Source organism: Fringilla coelebs (assembly GCF_963513975.1).
Source record: "Fringilla coelebs genome assembly, chromosome: 1".
Classification (NCBI taxonomy): Eukaryota; Metazoa; Chordata; class Aves; order Passeriformes; family Fringillidae; genus Fringilla; species Fringilla coelebs.
In genome coordinates this window covers 50,240,937-50,261,922 of record NC_140028.1, presented here as the reverse complement: position 1 = coordinate 50,261,922, position 20,986 = coordinate 50,240,937, and the positions used below count along the sequence as shown (strand labels likewise).

General features: G+C 43.8%; 1 protein-coding gene across 1 annotated transcript; it reads right to left on the bottom strand.

The window, feature by feature from the left end:
• Nucleotides 1-295: 295 nt before the first annotated feature.
• TGIF1 (TGFB induced factor homeobox 1) lies at nt 296-9,791 on the bottom strand. Its single transcript, XM_084208786.1, has 3 exons — nt 9,455-9,791; nt 2,639-2,865; nt 296-1,323 (listed from the first exon to the last, which is right to left on the bottom strand). Exons 1-3 carry the CDS (start codon nt 9,468-9,470, stop codon nt 757-759), a joined length of 810 nt encoding a protein of 269 aa, XP_084064912.1. The 5' UTR covers nt 9,471-9,791; the 3' UTR covers nt 296-756.
• Between the last annotated feature and the right edge of the window lie 11,195 nt (nt 9,792-20,986).

Genomic DNA, 20,986 nt, shown 5'->3' with positions numbered 1-20,986 from the left:
CTGAAATTTAGTCAGAATTGCCTACATAGCTCCCTTTGGCCCCTTAAAACATTTCAACACAGCAGAACACAATCAGGTACTTCTGGCCCACTTTTCAGCATTCTTCTAAACATCTGATTAACAACAACTGCTAGTTTGGTTCATGGCTCTCTGAACCAAAGAAAGTCAGTATGAGCTCAAAAATATTTCTCACTTCCATTTGTTTCAAGGGTAATTCATATTTCTGCAAAGTTTGTATTCAACAAAATACTCTGTATGCATCACTTTTAAAGAAAATATTTTATTATATTATGGGAAAAAAAGCATGATCATCCAAAGTTTGTATTGTTAAAAAAACTGAAAATTTAGACAGCGTGTCGGTATATTCCGTTCCACATGGGAATGATAAGAAGACTCTATATCATTACTAGATATTGCACAGTCTGAAAGAAACAAAACAAATCACATGATCTTGGGAAACATCTCACATTATGAAAAATCTACAAAGAAAACATTAAAAAAAATCCCAACAAAACACACAATCCTTTCTTTCTACAGTAGCTTTAAGTTCATAATTCTTGGAATGACCGTATTCCACTGAAGACCATCTCAGTGACAGGAAGCTTCATTTCAGCAATCCCCTTGTGCAAATAAGATTAATAAAAAAAAATAATAATAACGCAGTGAAGTCTTTTGATATCGTGTGGGTGGCAATAACCACACAGCTGTTAGATCCCTGCCTGGTAAAACAAAACGGGGAAGGAGAAGGAAGGGGATTTAGGCCATAAGTTTTGCCTGCAACTCCATCTCTGCCGCCCTTTTGAGTGCAACATCCACCAGAAGCTGAAATCCACTAAAATCCTGGTTAAGGTCTGGTGGTGTTGGAGGAGGAGTGTTAAAGAGCCCACTCTGTGTGTTTGCACCAGGTCCCAGTTTGGATGCGTCCTCATGGCAGGAGAGGGGGCTATCTGTGAAGCCGCCGGCCGGGGGCTGCTGCAGGTCCGTGGTCTGGCCTACATCAGCTGGCTGGCAAAAGTGGAAAGGGGCATCTTTCAACGCAGTCACAGTCGTGTGGCAAATCACCGACGGCCGAGCCAGGACCGATCCCGGGGAAGCCGGCTTGGGAGAGGACACAGTTTTGCCGAGCGGCGCGGCAGCGGGAAGGAAGGCAGTCTCATCCAGCAGGGGAATGTAGTTCTTTGTGCTGATGGCAGACTCCACCAGGCCGCCCTCGGGAAGCTTGGTCCCTCGCCGCGAGATAGTGAACTGATTTGGGTCTTTGCCATCCTTCCTCAGCATGTCAGGTAACAGCCTGCGGCGTGCATTGATAAACCAGTTGCAGACCTGGGAATATAATGACATCTTAATTTCTACCTTCATTCATTCCCAACTACGTGCCACTAGAGCGGACAGTTAGATTAATGAATCCCTCCAAGCAGTTTCCTTCACTGCACAACAAAATAGAGACCTACTGACAAGTTCTGACATGCCTGGCACAGGCCCTTCCCTTGTCCCACTGCAACCGCCTCCCTGCTCCTGTTACAGAAAGCCCTGGGACATCTGAAGTCCAAACTAGGGGTTTAGCTTTTAACTCTGTGCACACACATTAACCTATTGGCTATTGTTCCCTAGCTTAGGTTAATTAACAACAGGAAAACCTTTTCTCTCTGAAGAGAGCCACTCCTCCCACAAATAGTTACTGATTTTCCTTGTTCAACTGACTGTGTCGACAGACATAACATGAATTACCTCACTTAAGTTTGTCCTTGTTTAAATATCAACCAGTTTCCTGGGCAATACAGGGTAGTTTATAGTTTAACGTCTTTTTTCTCTTTACTACATAAAGGAAGTCTTCTTTATAATGTTGCATTAAGAAAATTTTACTCTGTAGCCAATTATGAACTTTGCACTAATGAATTAACATGGAAAATTAAAGCCCAGGACTTAACAGGAGTGCTCTCTATTTAGCAGCTCCCAAAACCAAACCCTGGTTTACCCAAGTTCTCATGCAGCCACCTTCCCACAACATAGGATGCAGCAATGGGCAAAAGCTATTCGACCCAAGATGATCACAGAAGATGAGAATGATGCGCCCAAGGGACCTCACAGATGCCAGTGGCATCCCAGGATGAGAATCCAAAATAAACATCCATACTTGCACTAACACTCTTGTGTAGCTCTATCCCATATAGGTTATTCCACTGATTTTAATGGCAGTGATCATACATATAATTATATATGTCCATGTTCTACTGGAACGAGCCTCAAGTTGCCATTTTAGAAGTGAAGAGTTACATGCTAAGCTGCACATCTATCACCATAAAACCTCTGTTGACAAATAAATACCTTCTTCTCACAGTAAATTACCTTGTACAGACACTTTATGTCTTTTGGGGCACGATTCTGCAAAGAATTAGCATGCATGCTCCAATTCATGACTGTCTCTTCTCCCACAAAAATAATTTTATTCCCAATAAACAAAGATCATCGTAACACATAATCAGTCCCTATCTCTCCTTATGAGTGCCATCAGCAGGAGAGTAGCAATAAAAAAAGGCAATCTCAAATGCAGTGTAAACATTTGTATCCATGACTATACCACAGGTGAATTAAGACAGAAAACAGCTCCTTTAGAAGAGTGAGCTACTTTTTAAAATACCTGTAGTGTGGAAAGGTGTGTTTGTCGGGATAACAGCGCCTTTTCTTGCTCTGAAGGATAAGCATTGTATCGGTGCTCATAGAGCCAGTCCCGAAGAATCTGCACAGATTCCTTGGGCAGGTTGCCACGTCTCCGCCGTTTGCCTGAGCCAGCAGATGAGGAAAGATCCAGTGGGACATCCATAGTGTCATCATCCTCCGTTTCACTGCCTGATATTGCAACTACACCTACAATTGTAAGACAAGAACAATCAGCATCCTAAATCCGTTAACTACTTGGCTCCAGCACTGTATGACACAGACATTTTATATCACATGAACTGTCTTTGCTGTTACAGCCCCTCGTACGGGAGATTCGTCCTGCAGCGTTAACTTGTCATGCTGTAGCTCTTCTGTCAGCTGAACAAAAAAGTAGCACCAATGATCCGTTCCTAAAGGAATTCTTCTCTGCAAACCTTCATTTTCTTGTTCCCCTGGCAACCTTTTATCTGCTGAACGTTATCAGATAGCTTCTATCTAATGAGAATATTGTCCAAGTTTGCTGGCTGTGGTATGCATCCAGCACTTTTTTTCAAGGATAACTAACCAGTGACTGAGCAAAAGGTCAACAAGGAAGAACTTAAAACACCCCAACTCAAGCAATAAGTTATTTAATTATTTCTTAACATCCTGATGCTTGTTTCTTGGGAGGGATAGGTTGTACATTTCACAAAGGAATAATTACATCTATTCTGAAAAATTAATGGAAGAAGAAAAAAAGGGAAAAATTGTGTTTCTCACCACCCATAAGGAGATTTCCACTTATTAAGGAAAAAAAGTGCAGTAGAAGGAAGAACCAGATGCCTAAGAGTTCACCAGTTTATCAGGAAATAGACTCTCATTGTATTCTGTATCAAAGAACCACGATCATTTAGAGGTACCAGTTTTTATCCTGACTGTTTTTTCAACTTTGTGGTTTTCATCTCATCTTTTTATCCCTGGAAACGTGTGTTCTGTGCTATGCTTACTATAACGGCTCCAAACTTACCAATTAACTGCCTATCTTCCCCCTCCAACACAAAGGAAGGAACAGATTTCACAATCTGACCATCCCTTTATATATGAACACCACACTACTAGTAACATGAAGCTATGGAATGTAAATCAAACAAACGAGCAGGTACTCAACAGTTAGGAAGGCTACAATTCTACTACTTTAGATAGGATACACGAGTCACTAGTTCCATAAATGACAAAGAAAACCAGGCTTTAAACTCACCAGAAATTTTAGGAATCTCACAAACTATACACAAGTCCAAATAAGATACTGCCCAAATAAGATACTCATTTCAAGTGAACTCACACTGGCCTTCAGAAGCAGTTTCAGAAACTATAGAAGGAAAACAAGCCCTTAATCTTTTTGTCTTTTGAACTTAGATTGGGGGATTGATGGGTGGAAAGGAAGAAATTTGCTCACTTATAACACCAAAACTAAAAACCTTACTAGAAAAGCCAACTAAAGGTTAAAAGTAAAATTTTCTGTGGGAAATCACCCATAATTAAAAAATTCTATTCAAGGAAATAAAGTAAACAACAAGAAGTGAACCTGTGAAAATATTAAACTACATAAAACTATATTATATCTAGAAGTAAAGGCACTTACAGAAGTGAGAAGCAAGAAGGAAGTAATGCCCTTTTAAAAAACCAACCAGCCAGCCACCAAAGCCCCCACCACCACACAAAGAAAGACAGAAGGTATGCATGTGCAAGTTTTCCTTAATACTTGGCAGGAGAGTAGGCAGAGAAACAGAGAAGGACCTTTCCTCACACTTCCAAACTTCAGCCAAAGCTGACACGGTAAATTATCTTTCCTTCCCCTATTTATGAATAGCTCCAACATCCTTAAACTTAGTTTAAGTTATCCAGTTTGAAATGCACTGTTTTGATATGCAAGCATTCCCAACAGGATGATCAATCCGCATCTGTCTGGCATAGTTACTTCAGTAACTTACTTGGTATTGTTTTCATTCTCCCAACTGCTGATTTATGTAACTGACAAACACCAAACTGACATACCAAATTTTTCATCTGACGATTAGCTACATAAATTATCCAGTCATGGAATAGGAACAATAGGACAATATTTAAATAACCAACACAAGATAAAACTCCAAATTATGTAAACAGTTTCTTAATTTGTGTAGAAAGTATGTCAAAAGTTTGCCTTACAATGATTCCAAGCAAACCACTTTGTCATAGCTTCATGGAAAGTGCTGTCATGCTTGCAACCTGACCTGAGAACATGCCTTGGGCTCCTGGAGCCATGAGGAACACTTCTGGGAACAAAGATCCTGCAGAAACAACAGGACAGCTCTGCAAAGCAGCTCAGCCCTTTTAAATTGAATTTAAAAACTAGCTAAAACTAGCCCATGCTATTCAGACAATGTTTTGAAGTGCGCTGTTCTTGTTTGTCAGGAACCAGAACTGTTGCAGCACTTCACAGGGTTGGGGTTTTTGTTTGTTTTTAAATATAATGGGCAGTAAGGCAAGACCTTGGAAAAGAGGGAGAGGCAAACAGCAAAGGCTAGAAACAACAGGGAAGGAGAAACTACTATGAAAAAGTCAGCTGTCTAATGGTCTGCAAGCAGTATATACAGGGCATTAACAAAAAGTACTCCAGGTACACACCACCCAATCTGAAGTGACCTTTCCAGGATCTACCACAGAATTAAAAGACTCCATGGACATCTCCCTGAATTTCAGAAAACTGACTTAACAGCAAAACCTCTCCTAGAACTGTTGCTTTTCCTTTAGCTGAAAAAAAAAAAAGAAGTGGTAAGACACTGTGTGCAAGCCAGCACTATAAAAACGTTTCTCCCTTTCCAAATAAGATCTTTTGCTAAAGTAAAAGTTGTCATCTGACTAACCGTAACCTACCTAGCAAGAAATGAGTCACCAGCAGAGCCAGCCCTTTGACCTGCTGGCTTAGTGTGTCATATTAATTGACACACTAAGTTAGTGACACAAAGCAGGTTTTGGTTAAGCAGGAAACCCAGTGTAGTACAGACTTCTGCTCATTTAAATGAGCTCATTTAAATAGCTGATCAGCCCTCTGAACTCGTGGCAGATCTCTCAGGCGCAGTACAGAGCTAGCAGCAACAGGAAGTCATGGCTAGAAATCTCGCACTGCCCCAGCTGATATTTTTTACTAGAGCGGGATCCACATTGTTGCTGTCAAGGCTCTGTTTTCATTAAAGCATTCCTGCTGATTACAACCCAGCTTTGTTTTTCCGTCTTGTTAGTAATCAGCCTATTCGCTGCTGGTTTCCTGTTTTAACAGGGCCCAGCTGAAAAGGGTCCTGGCCACGCTCCATGACTGGACCATTGGCTTACTGTTATTTACACCCAGAATAAAGGCCTGTGGACACGATGAGTAGCCCCAGCTGACCTACTAATTTATTTTGTATTAAAAGCAGGCTAGGGCCAGGCTATTTTATGTCTCCTCCTAAATACATTTAATCCAAACAAAAAAAACTGCTTTTATAGAACTAAAATTAAAGCAGCACAAGTTCATTTGCAGAGGGGTCTGAGAAACAACATAAAATCCCATTCCTTCACTTCCTCATTGCCACTTAAAAGAGTAGTCTATGCTCTTAATGATCTAAGGACTACATGGTCAGCATCCCTTCTTTATAAATTACTTTATCCTCCTGGCTTCCCAGCTGAAGTCATATACATGATTGAATGCACTGTTGCATTTTATCACAGCCCAAAGACTTCACAGGTCCTCCCCGTAATCACCTCAGGGAAGATTACACCTAGGATCTGGAGTCTGGGCTCAACACCCAAACGTTAGTTAACAGCTTGAAACAACTTGAGTAAAAGTACAGTGATGACTAAAGCTGATTTCAAAACAAACCACTGCCACTTAAAAAGGTATGCTGAAATATTTTGAGGGGGAGGACAAAGTATTTAGAAAGGCTGAGACAAATGAAATGGAAGTTATGCAAACGAAAAATTTAGGCTATGAGGGGGGAAAAAAAAAGGCACCAAAAAAAACAACTATCCCATTGTGTCGAGGAAGAGCTTCACAGAGGAAGTGGCAGAAGCCAATTGTTATTCAAAAGAGGACAAAGTATACCACAAGGAACAATCTCTGCCCTCCAGAGAGAGGATGGACAAAAATCACCTTAAAGAAAACCTCCCACCCCTTAGGGTTGTCTGAATTTCTTCAGTGAGACTCTTTTATGAGCGCTGATAAACAGAACCAGTTCCTATCCAAGCCCCCGATCCTGTTGTAACCAAGTCCAGTAAGATTCTTCACATGTATAAACTTGAGCACATGCCTGTGCCTTTTGGAGACTGTGTTCTAAATCAGCTAATTAACAAGCCAAGTAGGTTCCGTGTGACTGCTATCACGTTATTACTTGTAAATTGAACTATCCATAGAAGAGTCCTGAGGTTTAAATCCACAGTCTGCTAGCTTACAAAAAAAAACCCCAGAAAAACAAAACAAAAAACAAACAAAAAACAACCCTCAACAAAACTAACCATCACCAAAACACAGCATCACACGCTTAAAAATTTTAAACTCAACACACATACAAAAAACCTAACTAAAATGCAATGCGAATTTAAAAAAAACCAAAAATACATTAGTTTAAAATTATTCATAAGTAGCAAAAAAACTATAAGGATACAGAAGGGAATTTCCACATTAAGAAAAAAAAACACCACCTCTTTCCTTTGAATAAGTTTCATAATTGAGGAACCAGCCTATTTGTTTTCCTCTGTACTTTACAGCTTGCACTCTGTTAGTTGTAAAGCAACTACACTTGGCTGTACTATCCTTTATTTTACTCTAAACGGGATTTTTCTAGGAGTGCAAGCAAGAAATCTCTAACAAAGTCACTCTTTGAAACTTCTTGAATGAGCTTCAAATGCCAGGAGGTCACAAATAAGTACAAGCCCAACTTTTATTAAAACAAAGGCACCCTAGCCCTAACATCTTTTTAAAAGTTTCCGCCTTTGTCTCCTCACCTTTTAATTTGTGCCACGCAAACCCCAGGCCCATGGCCCCTCTCAAAAGTTCTCCCTCCCGCCTGTCACCTTTCATTGTTTCCATTGTTTCAGCCTAGGATTTGCAATCCTCAAAGCAGAGCTTACACACACACTCTTACACACAAAGCCCCACACATGCATACCTAGAAACTACGTCAGCGTTTTCCACATGCATTTATTTCGGGGGTGGCAAGAACAACAGTTGAAAGTGCAGGGAGTTTGGTATTTCACCAACCAGCAGCTGCCCTCGGGGAGAGAAGTCTGAACAATGGAAGCAACAGCAGACAGGAAACCAGCTCACCACTGCTGTGCAAATAGGCAGCATAGGAATGTCCTAAAAATAACTGGGCTAAATTAATTCAGCGAAACTATAAAGGGGGGGGGGGGAACAAACCACAAACTGCTTCCAACAGGGTTAAGAATCTCGACCTACCTAAGAAACATTTGAAAGCCACTGTCTCTGGGCACAGGGGGCTGAGCTGGGCGCGCAGCCCCCGCTGTGCCTGGGATCAAGCCCCACTCCGCTCCCGCGGGACGCTGCGCTCCTCAGCACCACCCTGCCTGCTCTTTAAACTTCGCCTTTGTGGCTCAGTTCCCTTTGTGTGCGCTCCTCTTAGCCGAGCGGCATGTCCAAAAAAAAACTTCTGACGAGGGCTACAAACCATATTAGTACACACCATGTCTGCAGCAGCCCAATGATTTCACGAACTACATATGCATTAATTGCTCCAAGGGTACTAACAATGAGAGGCTGCTTTACTACGGAGCCGCAGGAATGCATAGTAGGGGGAAAACAGCACAACTCTGGAGTACTGAACATGCGCACTGCTCCCCTCAGAACCTCCACTTCGGAGCATTTAATGGTCTTTGAATGCAAAACACCCTTCAGCCACACCGCCGACTGGCAAATCGCAACTGAACAGACACTGCTTTGCAAGGAACTTCTTCCCAGCCAGCGCAGGAGCGCTGGATCCGAAAGCACGTTCCGCGTCTTTGTGGCCAAGCACTAATTTAAGAGCACTTAAAGCACCACGAGTGCGATGAGTAACCATCCTCTAACTGTAAAGTTTGTCTCTCTGGAAGTGGACACAAAGAAAACTCAAACAGCCTTATGGTTGGGGGGGGGGGGGGGGAAGTCTTCCTTCTTTTAACCCTGCGTCAAAACTTTTGTACTTTGCGTTTCGTCCCCCTGTTTTAAGGGATAGAAAAATCTTCAACTTTCAGCAAAACAAGGCGGTCGAGGGCACGGAGGAGTTTGAAGCCCTGCCGCCGATGCCCCCCCACGCCTCAAGCCCCACGCTGCCGTCCCCGGGAACAAAGACGTTGTCCCGCTTTCCTCGCCCCAAGTTGGGAAAACCACCCGCACCCTCGTCCCCCTCGCGGGGACGGTGGGACTCGGTGCGGAAAAGCGTTCAAAAGTGTTTTACGGGAGGGCAGGGGGAAGAGGCTCCACGGAGGGGGTGAGAACAAAAGTTGGCGAGGACACGAGGCGAACGGCTGGACATGTTTTTGACAGGGAGCCAGCGGCGCAGAGAGGCGGCCGCCTCCAAACAACAGCTCCGCATGTTTTGTCTGGGAGCGGAGCATCCACTGCAATCTTCCACGGGACACAGGCCAGGGGGCGTGGGGGGGGGGGGGGCGTGGGGGGCACGGGGGACAAAAAGGCCGAAAAGGCAAAGGGACTTCGGCTGGCTTAGCGACAGCCCCCCCTTCCCCTTTCCACCCCGGCTAGGGGCGCGGGGCACCCCGCTTTGTCCCAGCACCCCGTCACAACTACCTTTTTTACTTTTCATCTTGATCGCGAGGACTGAGCCGATCGCCGGACACCCCACGCACCGACCCAAGTTTCTCTCCCTTCGCCGGACGCTGCTTTCCCCCTTTAAGCTCAGCAAGGAGGAGAAGGTCGATGAAGAAAGAAGAAACACCGCTGCGGAGCCAGGCGCCCGGTCACCGGCCGCGCTGCTGTCAGCGGGAGCCGCAGGGCTCTGCCTCCCCCGGGGGCTTTCTAGTGCGGCCGGGGTGGGCTTCCCTCCCCCCTTCCCTTTGTTCCCTTCTGCTGGCGATTGGCCCCGGCCTGTTAAAGTGAGGAAAGGCACGGGAGAGAAAGGTACACAGCGCCCGCCCTCCCCCACCTCCCCGCAGTGAGTACGGGAGAGTAACCGTGCGCTACACTGGCACTCGCGGCGGCGGCGGCTGCCTCCTCCTCCTCCTCTCTCCTCCCTCCCCTCCTGTCTGACAGAGCCTCGACACCCGGGAGGGGAGGGACCGGCCGGAACGGGGGGGTGTCCGCCTGTACCCGCTCGCTCATGCACACACAACAGCAGCGGCGGGGGGAGCTCTCCGTGCCTCCCGCTCCCTCGCCTTTCTTCCAAGCAGACGTTTGATCATTAAACTGGAAGGAGGAGAAGGAAGAGGCGGGGGTGGGGGGGAGATTTTGACAGCTGCCCTTGACTAGCCTCCTCCTGTTGCTGCCGGACGAACCACCCACTCCTTCGCGTGAATAGAGGAGAAGAAAGGAGAGTGCGTACGGCAGGGGAAGGAAAGGAGCCCTCCAAAGACCGGCGCCCCCCTCCCGCCTGCCGAACGGCCCGGTCGGCGGGGGCTGCTCCCCCCGATCCCTTACGGTGCCGAAGGAGCCCCGCCTGGCCGGCGCTGGCCACACACACCCCCACCCACCCCCGCGGGGAAGGCAAGCCCCGTTTCTGCGGTTATTTTTACATCAGTTCGTAAAAGGTTGTTTTTCATCCCCTTGACTCCCCCCCTCCCCAGACCGGTAGGTTTTGCTGCGGCACATGATCGCAGCTGTAAAAGAGAGAAGTCTCACAGCTTGACTCATCGCTGTCGGGCGAGCACGCTCTGCAGCAGCAACAGTTTCTTTTCCTCCGGGATGAGAAACGTGACACCCGCCAGCAGCTCGCTCCAGCTTCCCTGGCGAGGTGGAGAGCTCTCCCCGTCCACAGGAGGCCTTGGCGGCGGGTACCGGCTCTCCCCCCGCCGCCCCCCTGGCAAAACCAGGTGCAAAACAACAACCAAAAAAAAAACCAAAAAAAAAAAAATCAAAACTGCTGAACGCCTAGCCGCGGTCTGAAGTGTCACGAGCGAAGGTTTCGGCGTGGAAAGGAAAAGAAGCCGCCTGGCCGCGGAGCAGGCGTGCGGGCGCGGCGTGCACTTATTCCACGGGAGCGTGTCCGTGTCACTCCCGCACCGGCACGTGCGGGGCTGTTCCCGGCCGGGCAGGCGCGGGGGGTGAGCAGCAGGCGCCTGGAACGGCTGATGAAATAATGGATTCCTACGGCAGAGCGGGGATCATTCCCTCCCCACCACCCTGCACATACCCCCCCCCGGCAGCGCGGGAGTCCGCGCATTCACTACACAAGGGAAGCAACAGCGTTTTAGCAGCAAGCCCTCCCCAAGTACCTTGTAACTATTTTTATGTGGCGTAATTACAAGAGGAGATAAAACAGCTGTTGTATGGCGAACGGGGGATGTGTGAGGGGGGAGGGCAGCTGGTGAGTCACGTCACTTAGCCAAGGACTCGGTGTCGGCAGCTCTGCGGGGCCGGAGGTTGGCTCCGGCATGGGGGTGACCCTTGTGCTGGCGGCTGCTGGGCGGCGTGTCCGGCTGTAGGTCAGCCAGGCACGGCACACTGACTGACTGACTGACTGACTGACTGACGGCGCCGCGCCAGGCGGGAGCTTGAGCGGCGCGGTCCGAGGTCCCGCCGGCGGCAGCGCGATCCGGGCCACTGCACGCCGACCGAGCGCCCTCCGCCCGTCTTTCCCGCCGCCTTCCCGCCGTGTCGCCGCCGGCGGTGTCCAGGGGGTGCCAGTGCTCGGTGCTGCCGCCCCGCGCGGTGTCAGCCCGGCAGGACGGGGCTCGCTCGGGGCGGGTGTTTTCACCCGAGCCGTGCCCCCGAGGGACTGGTGGCTCCGGGGCGGGGGTTGTGCGCGCACGCCGCCGTATGGCTTTATTTCGGCTTTTGCTGTTTTGTTTTTGTTGTGGAAAAGCCCTGCTTCCCAGCTGTGAGGGCTGGCTCTTCGAACTGCTTGTTCCGAGCGTCCGGGCAATGGTCATGCCAAAAAAGCAATTATGGGAAGTTAACAAAAGACACGTCAAGGATTCGAAGAGATTTCCCTTTCTCTGTGCCGCCAGAGCCGCCTCACGTCTGTTCATTGTCCTTGGGACCGCAGGCAAATCTGTGGAATCTGTGAAACTAGCTCTTTCCTTATTTTTTTCTTCTTTTTTTTTTTTTCTTAGAGGTTTGTTTAAATCGGTTTGTTTTGTTTTTCTTCTTTGACAAGGTCATTTCCATAAGGAGAAAAAATAAAAGTTTTATTTTCACACTGAACTCATTTCTTTTCCTTTTCAAAAGGTTTAGAAGCAGCCTTTCTAGGAAAAGATAAATTGTGACTTTGTGTGGCAGCTTTTTTAGCTAGTAGGAGAAGGCCATGGACCAGCGGGTGTTCATTCCTAGCTCCTGTGGTATAAAATGCTTGGGAAGGCATTGGCTTGAAACAAGTTCCTCCATGGATGCGAGTATGGAGGGCTATACCCAGAGCTGGGATCCATGGGAAAGACTGAAAGTGGGTTTGTGAGAAAGTTCACATTGCAGTTGTTGCCTGGCACAGTATCTCAGGTTTGTCCACAAATTTTGGCTGCCTTTCCCCCTTAAAGACTCCTGATAAGTTCCAGGTGATAGTGGGTTAAAGTTTGCAAAAAAGTAGCGCAGTGCAAGAAAACCCCCACAGCTCTCTCTGCCGGTAAAACTTCAACACACCTGAAACAAGGCTGTATCTAAAAGGAGGGCAGGTGATTTGCCTGAGCTCAAATCTAATGGATTAATCAACACGGTTCTGTAGCAAATAACCTGGTGGCCTATAAGATGTTCACGTGTATTAGTATTGGCTGCTGCTCGCAAGCAGAAGTAGACAGTATGGAAGGCGATGTGTAATTTTCTGCAGTTTTTATTTTTCCTTCAGGTGTTCGTGAGGCTGTGGTTTTAGTTACTTAATCTGCTAGAGCTGCATCAGCGCTGTGAGTTGTATCTCACAAGCAGTTCAAACTGCTTCATGCTGAGCAACTTTGGCATCTGTGCAGCTCCTTGGGTAGGTAGTGGTGTACACGTGCATCAAGATACGTCTGTGCCAACAGGTTGGAACAGCTTGGTGTAGTCAGAGCAAGTTCAGCTCTGTCTGGACCCATCTCCACAGACATGCTGTGTTTGTAAAACTGGATTCTAAAAAGGGAGAGGAATTAAACTGGAGGGGCTGGATTTTTAATTACTCCATGATTGTCCAGTGTCATAGATTTATCTGTTTTCAGTGGTGGTGTGCACATGTTTCTGTCCTGTCACATTGCTGCATGCAAAATACCTCACACGACTCATTGTATGTTTCTCACTTTGCAAGTGCTTTTCTTTGAGGTGCTGGGACTGTGTTTGCCTAACTGCTGAAGTCTCCAAGGCGATGTTTCAGGCATAGAAACTATTAAAGGAAATACTCTGGGAAATCAGGCTTGTGGACGTTTGTTATCTTGGTCTTTTTATTCCAGATCCTCATTTATTAACCGGATAGCATTTTACCCCCTCCCCCAAGGCTGTTATGAAAATAAATCCACTTAGATGCTGTTGAAATATTTGTGATAAAATTTATGAAATTGTAGTCAGAACAGAATTAAGTAGCACAAATTTAAGCTGGTCATGCCTATGGCAGTAAGAGTAAAGCAATGCAACAGGTGAACAAATCTGTTCATAGAAAAACAGGAGTCACTACTGTAGGTCACAGCTAACCTTCACTTTTTCTAGCTCATGACATTGAGTAGTTTCAGTGTATCAGAGGAGAGGCTACACAAGGCAGATGTGAGATAATATCTCCCCAAAAGTGTCCCATCCAAATATTTAATAGTTCAGTGCAAGTACTGGAGGAATAGTTTAATAGAACTTCAGGGTTTATTACTGGCCTAGCTGTATAGTTTTTACACTGGTATAAAAGTTTAATATCTTCATAGCACTAAAATTCTGTAATGGCATTTGAGTGGCAGAGAAGCATGTTGAGTTGTGAATTACATAAAAATGCATTGCTTTTCTCTTTTTTTCTTACTTATTTAATTTAATAGCCTCTTGTGCTTTGAGAAAAAAAACCCACAAAAATTCCTGTTTTGGTACCATTCATTATTTTATTTCTTTCCACATGACTGTCTTTTGACAGAAAATTTCTCGCTCTTTTCACATGAGAATTTTTGCTCATTGCCTGTTTTTCTCCCAAGTGTATTTAATCCTACAGTGTTTGGTTTTTTCAGTAAAGGTGACTTATGCTGCTTGCAGTATTTCAAACAAGGTTATGCCTCCAATTAGAATATATATGTATTTGATATTACCTACTTTCTGTTCTGTTCTTGTATGGAATCCAGCATATTAGGCTTTATCTTTGGCTGCTGCTACATACTGAGCATGGGGCTTTGGAGGTTGTATAGCTTGTATGAAGTTTCTCTTCTGCATGATTTCATATTCGTATCAGCACTGAATCTTTTGTCATTGCATTGTTCACTCATGTGACAGAAGTCACATTGAACATATTCACAAATCTCCTTTTCCCCAAATACATTTTTGATATCTGCAGACTCCATCACTGTTCTTTACCTGCCCCTGTCTCTCCCTCTCTCACTGGTCAGAGTTATTATATTAAAAAACACTGAGCTGAGTAGACGATGCAGAAGTACCTTGCTGTCAACCCTTTGTCACAATAAAAGAAAAATTAGAATTTAATCTTAATTTTGATTCACTTACTCCAACCAGATAATCCTCCATGATACTTGTTTGCCTTTTTTCCCTAGCAGTAGTTTCTCCAGTAGTGTAGAACCCTGTCAAAAACCTTTCTGAAATCTGAATAAATTATGTCAACCAGCTGTGCTCTCACAATTAGAGCTCACTTTGCTCCCTTTGTGCAAGGGCAGAAAGGGTAAATCTAAGTCATGAAGACAATTCTAAGATTTCAGAACTTCTGCCTAATAGGCTCAGCAACCTGAACACACTTTTCACTTGTTTTCTGCATGCATTCTTGTGGTTATCAAAGAGCAAACAAGTGCAAAAACCTCTGGAGTTCTTTACGTAAAATCATACTGATTCCTGACTGCTACAGCATCATGTTTTGGTTCTCAGCAAGGACTCTAGGCTGGACTCGAGGTATGGGGTAGTACTTAGGAGTCCTGACAAGGATCAGCTGCTGGAGTGGTCTGTGCTCGTCGCTGGGGTTTTCAGACATTTACTGGCTAAGAGGAGCAATGGCTGCTCTGGCTGGATGTAGTGCTGTCTCTCGGGGGCCTCCTTCAGCTATTCCCTGTGCCAGCCCTTTGCTCCCTCATCTGCACATAGCCCTCCCTTATGTCTGTGTTTAGTGCCTAAGCATATGGAAATAGAATATTATTCTTACTGTAGAGACAACTTAAGTATATTCAGTGATGTTAGTTATGATTATAAGACAGTGCAGAAACTTCTTAAGTGGTGTAATCACTTCCATTCTGAGACTAAAATCTGTGTAGCTTCCTCTGGGGAGTGGTTTGTGAAACTTTCCTTAATGTAAATGCAGTTTAGTTTCCACAGTTTGAAGACAAACCCATGTGTAAAATTAAAGATTAAAAAAAATAGTGAATTGTAGGTTTAGTCTTGCTTGGAGTTAGTCTTCCCTTTCAGGTTTTAACTTAAAAGCACAGGAACAGACCTCATGTATTCCTTTCAGTGATGCAGAAATTACAATTTCTGTCTACCACAGGCATCTCATGACTGCTTTGTCCTCTCGTCTAAGAGGGGGTGCTCTGGCTCTGCTTTCTTTTGCAGTACGAGTGAGTATAACAAGATCAGCATGACAAATGGCACGATTGTTGACAGTCTCAGCTTAGCTCAAGAACTTGGGGCATGAGAGGAAACAGATCTCTCTTTCCTGAAATTCGACACTGTGGGTGCAATTTATGCAATCGGGTTTTGCTTATCTGTAAGAAGTCAAGCAGGTAAATCAGGTATGGCTGACCAAAAAAAAAAAAAAGTGTTTTTAAGGTTTTTTGCTTTGTTTTAATTGTGGGATTCCTAACTTGCTTTTACCACAGACTGGTAGTGCATACTGAAGGAGGACAAGGCAGGAGGTTTACTGCAAGACACCCAAAACAAGAGTGACCTTGCTTAGCTGACTTAGACAGTCTAGTATTTAGTTTGACAATGTACACTTAGGTCTGTGCGTCAGCAAAGTATGTCTAACTGTATAAAAATCACTGTATAAAGCAACAAAAACAAAGCCTAAGAGTTATCTGCACTTGGCAGCTGTTTCAGTTTTTCAGGGTAGAATATTAATTTTGAATTAAATAATTCTTTTAAAAGAATAATAGCTATATCTGGGCACTTATATTCTGTTTAGTGTAGTCTACTCTAAAGGAAATAACATTATGGCTAGCCAAATATTTGCATGGTTGAGTCTATATTTGAAGTTTGTTTTGTTTTTTAAGAGCTGTACTTCAGGAACATTGTCTCTGAAGTTACTTCTGTCCTTACAAGACAAGGTTAAATCTGACTTCCAGAAGGACAAAAAAATGTGATGGTAGTGAATGAAATATGCACAAAATATTACATGGTAGAAGAATAAATTACATCACTAGTTTAGAGGAAAAACCTAACTTGGAGTATTTGTTATGCCTGTGAACTAAGGAAGAAATGGTACTACATCTTAATACTTAGGGAAATAGCAAGTTTTTGCTGAAGACATGCAGTCACCTTTTCCTGTCACTAGGGTGCAAGGTTTATGTAGGAAATAAGAGTGCCTTCTGACACTGCAGAATTTCTGTACCTTTTTAGCAAAATATAAATGCGAGTGTTATTTATGAGGTATAATACTACAGAAAAAACTGTTCAGATATATAACGTCATGTTCAACAAAGATTGAAAAGGATACAGACTAATTAGAAACCAGTCGAATTTTATGACAGGCCACTGTTAAACACTGTGTACTGAATTTAGAAAAGCTATCTCTGCTGTCTGTGCTGTACCTGCTCTGAATATAGTCTGAGAGCTTTGTTTTCAAAGCTGTCTGATTTGTACGTCTGTAGGTTTTGCATCCGCTTGATTGTTTTTGCTGCTGTTACTGTTCTATTAATCTTCAGGGTTGCACAATTTAAAATTAATGTGACTGCAGAGTTGGAGGTTGACTTTTTACAAGGGCTTGTAGTGATAGGATGAGGGGGAGCGGCTTTCAACTGAAAAAAAAGCCACTTTAGATTAGGTGTTTGGAAGAAGCCCTGCAGTGTGCCTCTGATGAGACATGGAACAGCTTGCCCAGAGAAGCTGTGGATGCCCCATCCCTGGAAGTGTTCAAAGCCAGGCTATGTGGGGCATTGAGCAATCTGGCTTAGTGAAAGTTGTGCCTGTGCTTGGCAGGGGGGTTGAAACTAGATGATATCCGAAGTTCCTTTTAACCCCACACCATTCTGTGATTTTATGTGCAAACAGAATATTCTTGCAGTATTAGGGACGTGTTAAAGAAGTTCTGAGTGACCTGTCAAATTTACAGCCTTATGGGACAGCTTTTTCAATTGAACATATAACTAAACTGTTAACTTTATAATTAATTAATTATAATATAAATAAATTATATATAATTTACTCAGCATTTCTGCGCATTGAAAAGATGTAGTGCCTGCTTGAGAGGTTCAGCCTAAATGAGCAAATGTGTAGAATAAGGGGTTACTGTGTCTGTCTTGCGAGTGATAGTAGTGAGCTGATCTTTTTAGCTGTGTGAAAAGTCATCAAATGATGACTAAAGACAACCTTTCACTGCCGAAGTTGTGTAAGGTAGTTCAAGTGACAGGTACTGGGTGTTGGCTACCTCTCTATAAAATCCTAGCGGTAGCCTGAGGCTTTAGTCTCCTTCAGGCAAATGCATGTTGAGATGACTGAGGACTGAGTGCCTGCCTGCAGTTATGATTTAGGGCACCAAGGAGGATCACTAAACCTGCATGTGGCCCATCCAAGAGTGAATATCATGAGGCAAAGACAGAGAGACAGTCTAACAAATAATTTCATCAAGGTTTTGTTGGTTTTTTTTAGAGTGGATCACATCAATTGGATGGGGGCTTCTGCTCTTTCACTCTCGGTACTTTTTGTACTATGGAAAATAAGTGAGATGTCAGTGCTTAATTTTAAAACCCCAGTCCTGAAGGTTTGCAGACAAAGGAGGTTTGGGCAGCACAGAGAAATGGGGATACGTGCTGGTTTTTGGTGGTGCTGACATTTTGAGTCTGCATGGAGCTTTCTTCTCTGTGTATGGTAACTATTAAGACACTAAAATCTCTGTTTTTTCTCCTTCCATCGCAGTTGAGAGATGTAGTAAGAGCTACCATCCTACTACCAGCAAATATTAGAATCTCTTATACCTACCCCACCTCTGTGCTCCTCATGAAGTGTAACAAAATGTGATCAGTCTAGGTAAGGTTATTTGCCTCCTGAGGAGCCGGAATTGAATCACCTGAATGCTTACAGTCTTATGATTTACCTGACTTGAGCTGTTCAGAGATAAACCTCAAGTGTGGAACTGTTTGATTAACTGGTTAATCCTGAGAAGTAACAAAAGGCCACCGCCGGTTCGAATGCCTTTCAGTCTTTCTGTTGTTAGCAACTTTGCAAGGTGCTAATTGTCTTACCTGTGGCATCTATTCCAGTCTTTTGTAAGTGTGCCAGCAGCCACAAAATCTAGGAAAGCTGCATGCAGCTAGGTTCTGGCTAGCATTTGTATTCTTAAATCATGCTAGTTTAAGACTGACTAACTTCCCCTTCGAAGAAAGAACTCTTTAGCCTTAAATGTGCAACGAAAATGCTTAAAGTTTCGAAAACACCGTGCATATTTTTGACTTGTTGGCTGAAAGCTAAGCGATAATATAGCAGTGAGTGCCTTCACTCCCATTTCACTAGAAAAAACCTGCCGCCTGGTTGAGAGAAGTCATGTGTGCCTACAGTAAACTATAGTGGACACAAATCATTATATAGCTGTGTACTGTCAAATTGTTAACCTGTACCTACCTAGTCAGTGTAGTCATAACGTGCCTAAGTCATGCTAAAATACAGAAGTGCGCATCTGTGAGTGATAACAGTGTCATGTGGATAACAGGAGCCATGTGCCATGAGCAGAGCATTTTTTTTTTTTTAGTTCCCCTGCTTTAAACTGTTTTTTTATCTGATCTTAAACACAAACCACATATTTGAGAGAGACAGAGATAAGGATTATCGCTGTCACATTATGTAAGTGATAGTACTCTTTGCATGGTAATTAATCTGGTGGTAGTGTCATCTGCCAAAATGCGATTTCTCAAATTGTTTGGTGTTTACTAGTGGAATAGCTTACGTTTAATAAAGATTAAAACTCTAACAGCTATTATGCATTCTGAATAAGAGTGTTCAATTGCTTTCTTATTCAGTATTTTTTTAAAATGCCAAACCTTAAAGCTTGTTGTGTGCCATAGAGATTAAACACTGAGAGAAAACTGCTGTTAAGCTGAAAACTTTCTTATACTGCTGTATTGTTTCTTGCTTTATTTCATAGTAACAGCATTAATTTATATATAGTCTTGATATGAAAAAATTATAACTGATCCTACCAAACTAAAAGAATAATAACATGGAATGCATTTATCTAATATTCTTTGCTACCTTAATATACACAGCACTTCAGACTGGTATTCTGTTCTATGTATATGGGCATGTTCTGAGCTAACAAATATGTATGTGCCTCTGAATATATATAAGCACAATAGAGTAACCTCTAGCAGGCTTCACTCTTGCTGTAAAGCTTTGAAGAAAATACAAAGCAGAGGACATTAAGCACTGTTTGCATACACCTGTGAATATGTAAATATGCACATAATGCTGTCAGTTATTTTATGTTCTTTGTTGTCTTACTATGCTAATAATGATAATAGTGCATGTCCAGATGGAAGATACTAGTCTGCAAATTTGGTGACAATAGTATTATTTTTGGAAGGCTTAATGAATGGAATGCCTAGCAGAAATGATCGCTCTGGTGTGCCATGTCTGCTGGGAAATGATAAGCCTCTGTAAAAGTTCTCTGTAGACTGGCCAAAATTTAAGTCCTGTCCAAGTGACACATGCCATGCTAAATTAACTCTGAGCACTGGTAACAGTATGATCTTGTCATTGTGGCATTCCTGCTTCACTAACTGGCAAGATGTAAGGCTTAATGATGGTGAAACACCGCACTAATATAGCCGTACTACTTTTCACTCTCAAACCAAATTTGGACTTTCCTTGTCCATGTACCACCATGTTACACATGGCCACTGCTAAGAAAGTCATGATGATGATTATTTTCAGCGATAACACCTTCTGTTAAGTGGCTAAACAGTTCATTAACTGCTAGTTCAGAAATACAATGTCCCTGTCAGAAATGTCCATTATCCTTCAAAAGTGTTAAATTCAGTACAAGGTAAGGTAAGACTTGTTGGTGGCCCAGTGTCAGGAGCAGTGTAAGGCAGCAGCGGTGAGGCAAGCAGGTGTTAGTGAAGATAGGTAAACAAAAGACCACCTGGGACTGTGAACAAATGGAGGACTCGGTACTATTCAAGTAGCTACAGTTAGGGTTTAGATAGTCTTTGGTGTTTTAAAGCCTAACTCAGATTTGTGGAAAAACTTCTGTACACTTCTGTGAGGAAAGGTGCTATAGCTTGTAGTTCTGCTAGCATCCAAAGATGCTACACTTTTCATTAATTTCTGCAATGTGAAAGGACCTGACCAGCACATTAATAAGGTGTAACTTGCTTTGACAGAGGCAGAGGGAGATATAAAAGAGATATACTGGAGACAGGAGAATGAGATGTGCAGCAGAAGAAACAGTGAGGTTGCCCATGAATGCCTGGTGATGGCATATTGTGCTTTGCTGTCAGTCTGTTGACTCATGCACACTTCAAAAGAGCTCTCAGGGGAGCCAGTTACACGAGTCGCTGCCTGATGCATTGTAAATCACGGCAGTACTACTTTTTTTTTTTTTTGTTTGGATGGGCCTTGAGTGTGCCTAATGCTGTTTTGAAACAGCACATAATGGCACTGGAACTTGGGAATTTCACTAAAAATGGGGCGGAGGGATAAGGAAAACCTGCCCCTACAGATGGGATCAGAGCTGCTTCATTGTTGGCTGGGCGTGTGTTCTTGAACAGTGTTCTATAAGGGCTGCTCTTGTTCAGAGCTGAGAAAGTGGAAGTTGAATAGCAGTGAAACCAAAAAGCTCAATGTGGTCTATCTCCATGGCCTGTCTTGGGGTGTTGT